This window comes from Anomalospiza imberbis, chromosome 12 (assembly GCF_031753505.1).
Source record: "Anomalospiza imberbis isolate Cuckoo-Finch-1a 21T00152 chromosome 12, ASM3175350v1, whole genome shotgun sequence".
Taxonomy (NCBI): Eukaryota; Metazoa; Chordata; class Aves; order Passeriformes; family Viduidae; genus Anomalospiza; species Anomalospiza imberbis.
The window spans coordinates 15,083,787-15,099,715 of NC_089692.1; the positions used below are offsets into that span (position 1 = coordinate 15,083,787).

At 37.9% G+C, this 15,929-nt stretch overlaps 1 protein-coding gene across 8 annotated transcripts in view; it reads left to right on the plus strand.

Annotated features, from left to right (window-relative positions):
* The window catches only part of WWOX (WW domain containing oxidoreductase), a 485,118-nt gene that overhangs the window by 95,290 nt on the left and 373,899 nt on the right, over nucleotides 1–15,929 (plus strand). For 7 of the 8 annotated variants that reach the window (XM_068203073.1, XM_068203074.1, XM_068203075.1 and 4 more), the window contains exons 6-7: nucleotides 16–104; nucleotides 13,043–13,228. In XM_068203073.1, the coding sequence (XP_068059174.1) occupies nucleotides 16–104; nucleotides 13,043–13,228 (275 nt within the window). Of the gene's footprint in view, nucleotides 1–15; nucleotides 105–3,969; nucleotides 4,667–13,042; nucleotides 13,229–15,929 lie in introns of those variants that run through there. The other variant, XM_068203081.1, reaches the window with a different exon arrangement.

Here is a 15,929-nt window from a genome sequence, read left to right on the forward strand (position 1 = left end):
TTTCTCTTGTTCCAGCATAAAGCCAAGGTAGAGGCAATGACCTTAGACCTTGCTTCTCTTCAGAGTGTGCAGCACTTTGCTGAAGCATTCAAATCCAAGAATCTGTAAGTACTCAGAAAATTAGATGTAATAATTTCTTGTTATTTTAATGTCTTTATCAGCTGAGCACAGTTGGCAGAATCACCATAGCTGGATGGATCACCAACTGCAGTGAGTGAATAATCTTTTCACAGGAATTTTTTGCAATTTAAATTAAAGATAATTTGTTTTCCTACCAAAAAAAAAAAATCTCCTATTATTTGATGTGTAGCCCCACTTTTAAAAGGCCTTTTCCACTTTTAAAAGGCTTTTTTACCCTGTGGCTGTTGAACAAGACCAAAGCTGAATTGCATAAAGACAGCTCAGGCAACTTTTAACAGTTTTGCAGTGGTTTGGAAGAGGTCAGGGATGAACAATTAGTGCACTGCTTGTCTTACTTTGTTTTCTAACCTTCTCTCTCTCCTTTTCCTTTTTAAAACTTTTAAAAAATATAGCCCTATGAGCCAGAGAGCTCCATTTTCCAGACCTGTATGTGGAATAGTCTGTAATAAAAAAAAAGAAAAAGAAAAAGAAAAAGGGGAGAGGTTGTGATAATGGCATCACTTAACAGTAGACAAATTTATATGAAGATAACTAGGTTAGATTCCAAGTGGTTTGTTTAATTTAGCCTGAACAGAGCAATGAATGTCTGAATTGAAGAAATTATTTGAAAGCTTTTAAATTCCAAGTGTTGACAATAAATTCCACACTTTGTGCTTTTATCCACAGTTGAACCATTGATTGTTGTGAGTATTCAAACTTAGCTGTTTTCTGAAAGTATTTCTGTAACTGATATGCATCTTACTGTTCTTCTCAAGAGAATATGACCTCTTAGCTTTGAAAATACATTATTGTAGAGAAAATATATAACAAAGAGTGTTTTTTTCACTTTTGAAACACTGCCAAAGCTAAATCTCACATGGATAGACAGATGACATTTTAGTACTTATAGGTCTTTTAGATTCAAAGAATTGTCAAAACTGACTTCTAACAGAAGTTTCTTTACTGCCAAAATCCTCAGTATCAATATTTTCTTATCATGTCATCTTCATATATTAAAATTTCTTGAAAGACAAATCCTTGCAGTATTGCTGCTTTAGTTGTAACTTGGTTTTGTGGTGTGAGAGCAGTAAGTGTTTTGATGTAGAATCTTCATGCTTTTAATATGCTACATTTCTTTAAATGTGTGGTGCAGTGGAAAGTCAAAACCACCCTTCTTCCAAATGCAACTCTTAACCTGATTTGTGTGTTGTAGCTCATACCACGGTCGTCCTAGCTAGTCCATTAGGTATACATACTTATAAATCCTTGGAAGTGAACAGGCTTAAATCAATTTTTGCCAGAGAACTTAGAAAATGAGACGATCTAGAATCAGTAAAACCTGTTTTGTTTTTGTTGGCATACCCCATTCTACCAGTGTAGGTCTGTTAAGCTACATTGTCAGTGATGGACAGGCTTTACTAATGTTTCACTCTCATTTTATTTGGAAAATAATTTAGTAATGGACAGCATCTAAAGCCTCTGTCTTCAGGCCTTTCTGTCTTGAATATGTGCTCAGATATGCCTGTGTCTGGCAGGACTCATCCAAGCATTATGTGGAAGTCTATGCTCTGTATCGGTTTTGAGACTTCTGGGGTTTTTAGCAAAACGAATTTCCAGTTGTATTTTGTTTAAAGTCTGGGGCTGGATGGAAACCAGACCCCCCACACTGCCTGTAGCACTACATCTTTTATCTGATGCAGATACAGAAGAGTTCACCTTACAATTACCTGCCCTGGCAGGAGGGTGGACTGGAAGACCTACCAGGTCTTTCTGGCCTCTGATTTTTTTGTGATTTAACTATGGGTAAGTCTGGAAAAGAAGTTATGTGGCAGAGGCATCTTCTTGCTGCAGTGGTGGCTGATGTGTTTTCCAGCTCTGGTGAGCACTAATGACCTTTGTCTGTCTCCTCCTTGGTTGGTTTTGCTGCAGTGTCCAGAAGCTTTTGTCACGTCAGGGACTCCTCTGCACCCATGGCTTTATGAGCAACTGCAAGGACTCTTACAGGCTCCAGTGACAGACTGAGCCTTGTTCTTTATGCTTGGGCCAGTCTTGTCAGAGGGCAGCCAAAATTTCTGAAATATCTTGTCAGAGAAGCACATTGTGCTGGAGTCCCCCCTTTCCCATGAGGGACCTGTCACTCCTGTTAATGAGCATAGGAAATACCTTAACAGAAGAAGTTTTTCTTTCTCTTACATATTTCTCAACAACAAAGCAGGTAGGAAAAGCAAATTAAGTGGTGTGGAAAGTGTGTAAAGTGTTTTTTTCTTTCTTTTTTTTTTTTTTTTCTTTCCAAACAAAACTATCATTTCAGTTCTCAGCTGTAGAGATCCTGGTTCCTGGGAAAAACTACAATACTTCTGAAATGTCAAGGAGAAATTTTGTATGAGCGCACACATTTCAGTAATGACCTGCATTTTATTTCTCACAGCATTTAATGTGAAGAGGCCTTTAGTACTCAGTGGTGAGCATCTTAAACTTCTCTGTGCAAGTAATGATATTCTCTGTTTAGTTTCTCCAGTGCACTGTTGGTTTCTAGGACACTGGTATTTTCCAGAACCTGGTTGGTCTTAGTGATACATGACCTAATAAGTGAAAATTTCTAAAATAGATATTAGATAGGCATGCCTTCTGAAATTCTGCTTTTCTGGCACACTTTGTAGCTCTAGGTGATGTTTTTTGTCATCAGATGTAAGAGTGTGCTCATAGTCACATCAGAGCCTGGGACCCTGTTCTTCCTTGGCTGATAGCAATTGGAAAATAGTTTTGAAGAGCAGATCTCCTCCTGGATGAGAAAACTAAAATGGAACAACTCCACAAAAAGGAACCCTAAATGTTGTTGAGTTAAAACCTCTTGCAGCTGGGGAAGCTGGGGGTGTTTGTATTGCAGAGAGCAGAGGGGAAATTGCTGAAACTGTGAATCTCTTGCCTTAATCAAATAAGTTGTGGAGAAAAAAAAAAGCCTTCTTGAATGTGCTTGGGAATCTGAGAGATTGTGGAAACCATGTGTAGAATGAAGAAATGTCATCCTCTGCTCAGCAGGAATTTAACAGGGCTGGTTGCATACAGAAAACAAATGATGCAACAGAGGGAGCCTTGAGAAAAACATAAATAATAAACGGGAGGAAAGAGTTACTCTGAAAAGAAATATTTAATATGAATTGAAATAGTACTTTAAAAGCTAAGGCTAAGAAGCCTTCCTTGTCTGAAAGTAAAAGTCAGATGATTCATCTATAAATTATCATACTTCTGAGATTTGGTAGAAATCTTTTATTCCTACATGGATTTGTTAGGTGCTGCAGACTTGCCCACAGATAAAATCTGAGCTCTGAATATATAAACACTGGTAAATTATGCCATATTCCTCTAAATATAGTCTAGAAAATCCTTCCTCCTCTCAGGAAAAAAAAGAGGGTTTTTTTGTTTGCATTATCTATACTCTTGAGTTGATACAGCTGTTTCTCTTTCTGAGACTTTTTTATCCATGCAGAAGGGTTTTCCTGATTATTTTAGATCCTGCAGTTCTGTGACTGCAGCACTCAAACTTTCTCTAGGAGCAGGACAGTGCCCTCCAGGATTTTCTGGTCTCACAGTTAGAAGGATTCAGTGGGCAAAATAAGGTAAAAATATAAATTAGTTGGATCTCCCAAAGCCAACTTTGGGAGAAGACAGAATAAAACAATATTGCTGTTTAATATTTAATCTAGCATTGTAGCCCAACCTGAACACAGTGTGACTAACACATAAAATGCATGTCCAATAAAAAATAGTCCTCAAGGATTTCTAGAACAAAATTTTTTGGAGAAAGCAGCCGTCTTTTAGGATTTAGTATTTCTGGCTTGTTTTCTGCAGAGACATTCCCCACTGAATATTTTCACCAGGAGTGAATGAACTCCATCTTCCTTCCTTGTGAAGACAGTGCTTACATTAGGATGAGAATAGGAAAAGAGATCTCAGTGCACCTAAATGGTTGGATTTGTTCAAATTGCTTCTTTTATATGTATCAAGTCTTTCCCCTTGCTGGTTTCCAGCTCAGGCAGTTCATTGAATGCCTCTGTTATGGAAAGTCAAATAAATGATCTGTTTATAATAATATTCTGGGCTAAGATGGATTTGGCATGAGCTGATTTTTGTGCAGCTGGCAGAGGCAGACCAAACAATCTTTCATATTAGTGTTTTGGAACTAAGAAACACTGAGTTGAATCTGCTATTCATTGAGAGGGCATGATATGAGGAATTGTGGTTGGTATTAATCCCCCTTACAGACAAAATGACAGCCCTCCTGTGATCGTACAGAGCATAGCATTGAAATTCAGTCAGGGTCAGTGGTGGAGGGTTCAGGGTCTGTAGAACTGGTGTTTTTGTAGGAGTGTAGACTTGTGGATGTGGCACCTTGGTTTCTATTTCTCAGTTTGATCATCCCATACTTGGCTGAAACCTGCATACTTTAACTGGGGGCAGCACTGGTGTTCAGTTCTAAAACTTCCAAGGTAGGACCTGTTGCCAATATTTGCAGCCATGGTGTCCTGGCATTTGCCCGGACCTCATCGCACGAACACTTCCATGATGAAAACAGCAGGAAGGAGTGAGCAGTAAAGTTATAGATGAAATCTTATGTGCATTTGTACTTTTCAGTGGTGCATGGTGCCACTTGGTTTGAATTAAAGTTATCTTGTGCCAAACAGTAAGACTTTAATTTAATGTTCTCAGTGTTTGAGAGAAAAAAGCTGAAGTCATCCTGAAAAATCTTGAATTACTCCAAAGACATGAAACAATGTCTGCCAATAGCTACTGCTTAGAATTTTCTGAATTGGTAGTAGCAATTCACATTTATGCAGGACTTCCAGATGTAGATCTTCACTGCAGTTACTTTCCTATACTTTAAAACAAGATTTTTTTTTTTTTGTGGTAAGAATTGGCATATGCTAACAGTATATTCTCTAATGATGTGTGTAGAACTATGAAAAAGACAGCAGTTATGAATTATGCTTTTCCATTTGGAAGTTTAGTCTTTTCTTATTTTCCTAACCAAACCCAAAATGGAGCAGGCCAGATTTTCAGCTGGCTTCCTTAGGTGAGGCCCCAAACTCTGTAACTGCATTCATTTTTCATGCTGCAGGCAGAAGTGGGCTGAAACCTTGCAGGTGCAATTAAGATTTTGGAGCCTGATGAAAAGTCAATCCAGAATATGATTTTTCTGCATTTCCATATATTATAATTGACATATTGCAGGTGTTTTTCTAATTCCAATTGAATGACAATTAAATCGTAGATACTGTGTGATAAATTCTATACCTGAGAATACATATGTAAAAAGGGTATCTGCTTCGGAAGTTGGTACAAATATAACTTAAAAGATCTGGAAAAAATGAATATATGATTCAGATAAATTATCAGTGATGCCATTATGCCAATATATTTAATGGTTCTGTAGTTGATGTATCTCTATCAGAGTTGATTGTTGCCACTGCTTATTGTCTTTCCAAACCTGAACGTTTTTTTATCACTGTACAACTCTGTTAACTCTTTGCCATTAATAGAATTACTTTCTGTGAATTAAAACTAGTGACAGTTCAGATTTTACATTTGTTTTCTCAGCTTAGAGTATGGTTGGCATCCTGGCAGTGCCACTGAGGCAGAAACTTCTGGACAACATTGTGCATTTTGAGATATCAAAAAATACCCACATTGAATTAAGAAACATGCATAGTTCAGAAGTTCCTGTTGCAGACAGCACATATCTTAAATTTAAATAAGATCAAAGGCTGACTACATTTGAAACATACATAATAATATTAGGGTAAAACTTTTTTTTTTCTCTTTGTGGTGATGCTGTGTCTTATTAAAGCCTAGGGATTGGTTTTCTGCATAAGTAGTTTTTCTTTTTCTTCTTTCTTCTGTTTTTAAGCTCTTGTACACAATTACTCCTTTGTGGTAGCATGTGTCAAGTCATGTGGATCCAAAAATTATTTCCAGTACTTTATAAATGAAAAATTAAAAATCCCAGAACCTTAAGTCCTTCCCCCTTTTCCTGGAGGCAGAGATCCTGATGTTTTCATCAGATCACCTTTCCTTTCATATGCTTTATTGTGGAAATACCTTTTCCCTCAGAATATTTTTTTTTGTTTTAAGTAAAGTTCATATTACTTTACCCTAACTTTACACACAGTTGCATCTACAAAAATTATAAAGTGTTTTTACACATTACTAACAAAAAGATTTTGTTTGGCCTTTGTTACATAGCTTTATGTCTATAACTGTGATGTCCAAAATTTCCAAACCTGCCACTTGTCTTTGAACACTTTGCACTCACTTCACTCTGCCCTAAAGAAGAAACCTTGAAAACCCTCCAGGGACTTTCTGCTCCCTGGTTGTTCTGGTGCCCATTTTCAGCCATGTCTGTGCCTAAATCTAGGGTGAGTCTAAGATGGCTTGGGGCTCTGTTTTCCTAAAAAATTTCCACAAGATGAACCAGCGGTGAAAGCTGTTTGGAGCATCTAAATAAGTAAAATATGTATGATTAATATGATTAATAACTGACTAAAACATATTCTGTCACAAATATACCAAGAATCTTTGAGCATGATGGCTTAATGAGTTTTGAGAAGCTCTGTTTAATTGATGTTGCCTTCTAAAAATTCTGAATTATAAGGCCAGAGTATTTAATTATATATACATTAGAATATATTTAGTCTATTTAGTTAACTGCTTTCTAGGGGAGATAATTAAAACACAGAAGGCAGTCTTCTGCTGCTTGGGTAGGGAAGCCTCACTGCTGGCCTGAGACTGGCCATGGATCTTAGAATCCAAAAATTTGTGTAATAGACTGAAAAGGTTGTATTTCTTTATTAGCTGTTCCCCAAAATCCCAGAGGATGTCAAAGTACATTAATTTCCATCACAGCATGGAATCTCTCAGGTCTGAATGGCAGCACACAGCTGCTGTAGGGCTGTGTGTGAATTCTGTTACAGCTTTATAATCTCTGGGCAAAACAGTGAAGAATCATTGGCAAGTGAAATTCTCAAAATCCATGAGGTGTTTTATTCTTTGAGTGATCGACTGTGGTCCCAAAAACATTTTCCAAGGATTTAGCTGTTTTCAAGTGAAAAATATTATAAATATGTAATAAATGTAGTAATTGACTTTTTTTTTTTTTTTGGTGAGTTGCGGCTTTCTTTTTCTAACAAGTCCTTATTGTGTGCAAATGAAATTTGTATATTTGGAAGTACATGCAGAAACAAAAAATCATTCCATGGTTATTAGAAAAATGAGTATTTCTTTAGGTCTGGCTTATGCTTGCTTGTGACTGCATGTGAATGTGTTTAAATAATGATTTGCTGCCAGAGTTTGAAAAAGATGCACTTTGAAGCAGCAAGTATCATTAGGTGGGCTGCTGAATTAAAATTACCAGATTCTGGATATTTTCATTGCTGCTGTCTCTTATTAATTTCTGAAGGTGCAGGATGATGTGGGGTTATTTTGGTAGTTGTCCCCTCGTTGTATATGTAAGAAAAAATAATAAAGGGAAAACCACGACTAATGGGTGTTTTCTCTTTAGCTCCAAATCAGTTGAGACCTCTGTTCCTTCTCTAAACATTTATGAAATTGTACACTGAAGATTCTAGAGAGGTAATGAGTAATGATTGAGGGATGGTTGACCTCTGTGGCAGTATGCAGATGATGTATTTGGGAGGCACAGGAGCAGCTGCTCATAGTAATTCCCATGGATGTGTTATGAAGGAAGAATCTGAACAGTTTCAGTCCACTCCCATTAATCTCTTAGAAGTGGGGCAAAAGTATTTGCTGATCAACAGTGTCAAATCCTGCAAAGAAATCCAGTAGGATGAATTGCAGAGAATTTTCCTTGCTTCTTGCAGGAGGTCATCTATCAGGGCTCTAAGTCCTATGTTAGAGGCTTGCCTTAAAATGAAGCCTGTCTGACAAGGATCCACATTTCTGTCAGCTGGCAGTTGGCAATAAAGGTATTTTTGTTGGCCTTTTAGCCAATATTTTTAGAAAAAGGGAAGTTAGGCATTAAGCATTTGTTTTTGAAATTCATTGAGTTAAGCAGTACTTTTTTTGTTTTTCTTTTACACCGAACCAGTAAACATTTAAATATTTTTGTATCAGTATTAGATTATACATGGTTCTGAGTTTTCCTGCTGCTGTCTGAACCCTGACTTAGTGATTTTCTTGTTGCTTGGTTTCCTGTCAGCACTGTAGCCTGTAAAACCGAGGGGGATTTCTGGAGATGATTGTTTAACTTACCCATTTTCTGGAGAGCCATAAGCTTCTTTTGCCTGTTGGATATTCCCTTTGTGTATCTAGGCATCTCCTCATGGAAATAAGTACAACTTTCTGACTTTCAGAGAAAGCAGCCTGGGTGTTCAGGGTTATGGGGTGGAAAAGTTTGGTGGGCTGTGACTTTGTTTCTTTGTGGAAGAGAAGTCACAGCTCTGCCTTCTTTACTGGCCGTGACAGAGGTCTACAGTTGCTTATGGGACTTTGGGGATATGGTGAGGCCTTTTCTGTTGAATTTCTGTGTAATTCCAAACAGTGTGAACTTTTCAAATCACTTGAGAAGTGCCCCAGATGGTGTGACATTCTGCTTCATGGGAAGATTTGAAAGTATTCCCTGTGCATAGTCTCTGGTTAACTATTTCATTGCGTTTGAAATGGGAGAACTCCAAAGCCAAGAACTCTGTTGACATTTTGGTGGTGTTTGTTTAACCTCCTAGTGCACAGGCTACATTTGTTGAAAAATATTATTCTTACCTTTGCAAATCATCAGTAATTAATTCCCTTGGAAATATCTACTGCTGCACACAGCCAGCTTGGGAGGCTGCTGACAGATCACAGTTTTACATCAGGTGCTAACAAATTGATTATTAAATTTCATAACTGACTGATTTATAGCAACAATTTAATTTCTGTATCTCTCTAATGTATTCACTTACTGTATTTCCAAATAGTGCAGAGGAGCTGGATTGCTTAGTTGCTCCTAATGGTGAATTGTGCACAGCATGTGAGATCTGAATGACTTCCCCAGTGCAAAGGTTGGTGAAGTATCACAGGCTTTGTGAAGTGCACAGAATATTAGCTGCATTTCAGCTCAGGTATTCACATTTAAGGTTGTCCTGGCTGATTCTACATGCTTTTAAACTTTCACTAAGTTGTAGGTACACTTATCAGCACAGTGAGGCTTTTCTGGGATTGCTGGGTACCCTCCAGTTGGAGCAGGTTGTTCCTGAGTCTCAAGAAGCAGTGACTACCTGAAATAACAGAGCAAATCAGGTCCTAGTGTCCACCTAAATGGCACTGGTAGCCCACGTTAGCTCCCTTGGTGGGATGTAAGTCACTGCCTGAAGACATTTTAAGAAGACATAGAGGCAAATTTTCATAACACTCTGCAGGGTCCTAGCTGTAGCATTTCCAAAAATATCTCATGGGTGTCATGGTTAGAGGGAGCACTTGGTCATGTTGATACCAGGAGTAAACACTATGGAAAATTTTCTTTGCTGCTGACATCCTTTGTTGGCCTTAGCTGTGCCTTTGATGTAGAATTACAAACTATTTTAAACCGAGGGGGGATTTTTTTTCCCCTTGGGCTCAGGAGGAAGCCTCACACAGATTGCAGCAATGTTTTTAATGAACTTGTGAAATCAAGGTCATAGTTCTGCTATCACTTGAAAATACTCCTGTCATAAAGCAAAGCTGCGGTGCCAGATGTGTGGTGTGAATTGTCACGTATCTTAAAAATTTTGTCCCTGCATAATGATACGTTCAGTGACACAGAGCTGTGCACCACTGAGATTAGAATCTGTCATCTGTGGCTGAAATTCATAACTGCACAGTGGCTGTTACCCAGGTAATCTCATTCATTTCCTGGTGTGCAAATGGCCGGGTCACAAAAACTTAGATGACAATTTTCAGTAATTGGACCTTTGTTAGCAGTCTGACGAGAGACACCCATAGCTTACTGGACGTGGATCCAAATCTGAGAGGTGGCTTTTTTCTGAGCTGAAATGAAGCACAACATCCGTGTCTATTCATACAACCCTTTAGGTTTCTTTTCTGTGGAGTTATCTAGGAAAAAATCCTTTTGTATTTAGCATCTAGTACTAATTAAAAATAAAGGCGTTTTAAAAGGGGATCTGAAACAAACTTTTCAATATGATAACTCTTTAAAATATTTTTGTATTTATTTTTCTATTTCTTCACAGATTTTTTACAATAAAATATTGTAAATAATGTTAATTTTACAGTCTCTTAAATCTAATTTACTTTTGCTTTGAAAAAATGAGAAATTGACTTTGAAAAATACAAATCTCATAAAATGGAGTGAAGCATAATTTTATTTCTTTTATAAAATCCAATTAAATGGCCTAAAAATTAAAAAATGACTAAACTTTATAATTTTATAGTTCTAGAATCTTCTTTTAAATGAATTGAACTGACAGATTTAAGTATAGAGTGTGTATTTCCCTTCTGGTAGTTATTGGGTAATTATTAATAATTAAGGATACTACAGTTTGGATAGGTAGAATATATGAATCCTTTCTGTCTGTGATATGTTACTTCCTAGTGCACATAACAATTATCAAATAGAATGATGATCTTTTAAAAAGTGTCATATTTGTTTTGGAGGGAGTGCTGATGGTATTTTTGGTATTGCTGCTGCATGCATGTGCTGCAGTTCTTATACAGGAGGCTCTTATACCAAAAATTGCATTTGTGTTGGAGAAACTTGTTCCTTTTTTCCCATCAGATGTACAAATTTGTAAATTAATTCTTGCTGGAGCTTTTCATAAAGTCTCATAAGAGGTGATGAATCATCCAAAGTTCCATGCCCTCTCAAGCTTCAAGCAGCTTTGTTTTCTTTTTGGCAGATGCATCTCAAAAGAGGCAAAATGAACTCTGGTTTAAATAATTTTGATTAAAAGTGCCTCAAAAGATCTGTTACCTTCTAAAGAACATGATCCTGCACAACTCAGTGAATATCCTGCTTGTGCTGTGTTGAGTGAGGCTGCAAAGATCAAAGAGCTGCCTTTTTTTGCCATTTGGTTTGAACAGAAAGAACTTTGCCTTTGTAAGGACAGTCCCTGTTTATCTTCAGTTTCTTCTGTGGGTAGAGTATGTATGCCCAGATATTCTGTGTATGGGTGTCACTGCCCAAAAGGAAAATCAGAAACCCAGCACTTCAGACACTGAGCTCTCAGAGTGCACAGATGTTTCACTCTGCTTCTGGAGCTTTTGGTTACTATTTTCCAAGTAGGCAGAGGAACAGGTAATAGATTGTTAACTTCTTATTGAAGCACACTACACTGGCAACTTCCCAATAGGCTGGAAGTCGAAATTTATTTTAATAAGAAACTACAGCCTACTCTTTATGCCCATCCTTCTGCATTTCTTTCAGTATTCAGCTAAGGTGTGTTTGATTCCCCCTGAAATGTTTTTTTGAAAACTGAGCTATCAAAATCTGGTGCTTTGAAACATGCCTGAAGGAATATAATTACTTAGGTTTGTTTGACAACCTGGGGCTTCATGTTTCACATTATTTTCCAGAATTCCTTCTGCAGATGCTCGGAGTTGCAGTATACATGTGCTTCAGTCATGTGGGGAAAGGTTCTGACTCTGTGTCTGTGTGTGTAGGGCTGTGAGGAGGCACTTGAGAAGGACAGAGAGCAAGCAGTTATTTTTCCTAATAGTGCTTTATTTATTACCTTCAGAATTAGAGTTTAATTTGTGTGTTGATTTTGTCTCATGGGATTGCAGTAAAGACATAATAGGATGGAATAGGCTAAACAAATGTGACAGATCTTAATATTCTGGTGGTAGGACATCACAAGTGTTAGTGCAGGAATTTTTGGCTGTCATTATTTTGTGTGACTTTTCCAAATTTAATATATCAGGGTGAGGGATGCCAGCTGCAGGCTCTCCAACCTGAGGTCCTCAGCTCAGGTAGAGCTTGCTGAGGTCTGCTGCATCAGGCTCTGACTCAAGGGCAAGAACCCGCTGCCAGTGCCAAGGTTTGCTCAGAGATGATGCAATCTAGCAAATGCAGATCCATCTGAGGTCCGAGCACCAGAGACTTTGCTGTGTTTCATAAGGGTTTGGAAAAAGACAAGAAAGAACAGAAAGGGCATTTGTCCTTGGTCTTGCTGTGGAGGTTGGGAAGGCTGCAAGGTGCGGTATCCTGAGATTACCCTGGAGACCTCAAGGAATTTGAAGTTTTCTGGACCTGTTTTTTGAATGAGAGAGGTATGTGCCAGCCTAGGTTCTTTTCTAGCTTAGTTTGGTAGAATCTCACCCTTTCATTTCAAGTTCCTTTATCATGCCATTTCTATTTAAACTGGGTTAGGTGAGTTCAGTGAGGAAGGATTCTGTCTCAAGGCTCTCATATGTATATTGTGTTCAGATTTTCCACCAAAGAATACAGCTTCTGGAAAATGTTTTTATTTTTCCATCTCAGTCTTGCATTTTTTTACAGCATACTTCATCAGCTGCAGGAGTATAAAATGTGTACATGTGCACTTTTACATTGTGTCTTTATTTCTTAGTCACTTGTCCCCTACCAATTGTGCAGGTGTCGTGTACCCCATACAAGAAAGTGGTAGGAGTTGCTCCTCCCCCAGGAAAAGTTTATTTTCTAAATGCTCCAGATGGAGAAGGTGTCCCAATTGGCAAATGGGAAAGCAGTGATGGTGCTGTGTGGCATTTTGCCTTTTATTCTGTACCCTGTCTCCAAGGGTGTGTCACTATGGGGCTCAGCTGGACCCTGAGTGGAGCTGCTGGAACCACCTGGAGTCAGCTCCTTCCCACAGAAACCAGCCAGCCAAATCCCTCACACCAGCACCCCCTTCACAGATAGGTGTAATTACTCTTATTTAATTGAGATTTCTTTGTCCTCTTTTGATTTTCTCAGGCCCCTCCACATCCTGATCTGCAACGCTGCTGTGTTTGGTGCTCCCTGGTCCTTGACAGAGGATGGCCTGGAGTCCACCTTCCAGGTGAACCACCTGGGACATTTCTACCTTGTCCAGCTTCTGGAAGATGTTCTACGCCAGTCATCTCCTGCCAGGGTTGTCGTGGTGTCTTCTGAGTCCCACAGGTTGGTGAATGTTAACTTTGGTTTTGCTGGAATCTTTAATCCTTAGAGCATGAAACAGTTTGGGCAGAACCACAGAAGTTTCTGAAAATGAAGGTCCTTCCTCTCAAGCTTTTGCTGTTGAATAATCTTTTTAAAAATAGAAGCATTACTAATGCCTGTGGATGTTTCTGGATTTGGCTCTGTTGCTGGATAAAGCATGTTCTAGTTCTATAACCGTATGTAGATATTTTTTTGATCATTCTTTGTGTGAATGCAGATTTTCGCTGCGTTTCAGACCACTCATTGATTTTGTGAGGAGATGGAATAATAATTGATTAAATCTGAATGGCATGACCTATATTGATTTGTCATTCAACAACTTCAATATCTTAGCAAAAAGAATGTGCAGATATTTTAGCAGGAGAAACAATGCAATTAAAAACTGCTAGATGAAATCCAGTTGTTTTATAATGAGAAATTAGGGAATTCAATGCAGACATTAGCTGTATAATTGTAAAATGGGAAGTAGTGTAGTTAATACATATTACAAATCTGGCTATGCCTCTTTTGGTAAATTTTTTAATTAAAATGTTAGATGCTCATCTATTCTACTGCCAGAAAAAGTGTCGTTGGTAAAAAAGATGTTGATGAGGTTTGCCTTATTTCAGATGTGCTTGTGTTTTTGTGTTAATAACTGAAAATATGGTTTTGATTTAAATAACGTTCCTTGTGCAAAATGAATGCCCCAGTTCTGAATTTTACTGGGCACCAACCACTTACTCCTTGCTGATTTAGTTCAAGGACTGCAGGATCAAGCCTATAACATCCAGCTTTAAACATTACTGTTGATTTCTATTTCACTTTTGGTCCTGTGCAGCAGCTCTAGCGAACTAAAAGGAAGAATGTGAGAGTGCCTTTTTTTTTTTTCTTCCCTGTCTTCATATTTCTGAAATGTTTTAGTGACCCAGAATGAAGCTTATTTTTTTTAATCATGTTTCCATAAAATGTAACCCCAGGGACCTGGTAGAGAGAGACCAGCCAAGGGTCGGGCTGAAACCTTTATCACTTCCAAACACAGGGGCTTATGGTATAAATGACACACTGCAGATAGATTTACTTTTGCCATTTTAAATTTATGATGGCTGAAATGAAAGGAAGCAATAGAAAATGCCAGTAATAATCCTCCCCACTGTTAAAAGACATGAAATGTCTAGTAATTAGGTGGTAACAAAATCTGGACATCCTTATCTTTGCAAATCACACCAGGTTTGTGAAAGCAAGTAGCAGAGTCCTGTAAGGAGTGAGGGCAGCTACTGCAGGGCAGGCAAGATAGCTCTAGAAATAAATCTGCCAGCTCCAATCACTTGCCAGATGTGGAGGGGACAATGGGATATGTATAAATGAGCTGTTATTTAATGGGAGATTATGTTGAATTGTCAGCTGCTTGTTACCCCATGTAAGTTTGTATCTCTGAAAGTATTTTAAATGACATCTTTGTTTTTTACTGCATTAAGTGCTGCGTGTGACCAGGACTCTCATCTCTGGACATCTTTATCTCTGTTTTTGAAACCATTTTGAAAGTGCTCATTGCTAAGTCAGAGAGATCAGCCAAGGCTGACAGGAGCCCGTAAGGAAATAAGTTACAGTCTCTGTTTGAATAAAATACTTAACACAACTAGCAAATTTCCTTTTTCTAAGGAGTCTTGCAGCTTCTTTTATCACTTAGACTGATCATTGTAAATAACTGTGCTTTCCCCACCCCCCAGTCTGTTTAATGGGAAGAAGTTTATGTAAGGAGTTAGTTAGGTATTATTAGGTGGTCGTTCTTTCTGACCTACTTGAGAGCTCTGAGCCTTAAACCATGTCATAAAACAGAAGTGTTGGTATCTAATTACTTCCATAAACCTTGACTGAATCTTTTTGCTGGAGTCAAGACCCCCTGTTAGGGGAAAAATCAAGTCCCATATTTGCAGAAAATGCTATCCTGCACTGCTCCAAGGCAAAATATTTATTTCCCTCTTTGGTTCTTTGTTCATTTCTAGTTACATCTCTGAATTCAGCACAAATGAATTCTGTTTAAATTAAGCTTTTGGGTACTTTAAGCACATCATATTAAAATCAGAATAATAAGTAGGTTGACTTTCTTTCTGTCTTTATTTCTGTGGTGTTAACTTGAATGTACAGAATGTACAGCCCTTATTCCCCTGAATTCACTGAGATTGACTCACATAAGCACACTTGCAGGACCGGACTCAAAATATGCCACCGTGTTTCCTTTACACAGTAACACACAAAGAGTTATATTTATAGATTATTTTTGGTGTCATAAGTGATTACTTGTGGAATGAATATAGGAAATTCCTCCCAGAATAGTCCTCTTAATTTCAGAAAAGCATTTTATCTAACTGAAAATTATGAAAGAGAAATTTTGTTGTTGAAATTGAAGGGCTAATTGTGCAAGACACAGAACATCCTGGATTCCTCTTGAGTTCAAATACTGCATTGCATTTCTCTGAGTGTATTATAATTCTGCTCACAGAATGAATGTAGAAATTCCAGCTGATCTCTTCATTTCTGGGCATGAGATGCAAAATTAGTATAGATATTTTAAAACATTTTTCTAGTGTGTACTATAATTATGTTTATCCCTGTTCTCCCCAGCTGATTCTGAAAACCGAGTACTAAAAAGAGCTTGCTAAATCCTTTTTATTTTTAGTAGCTC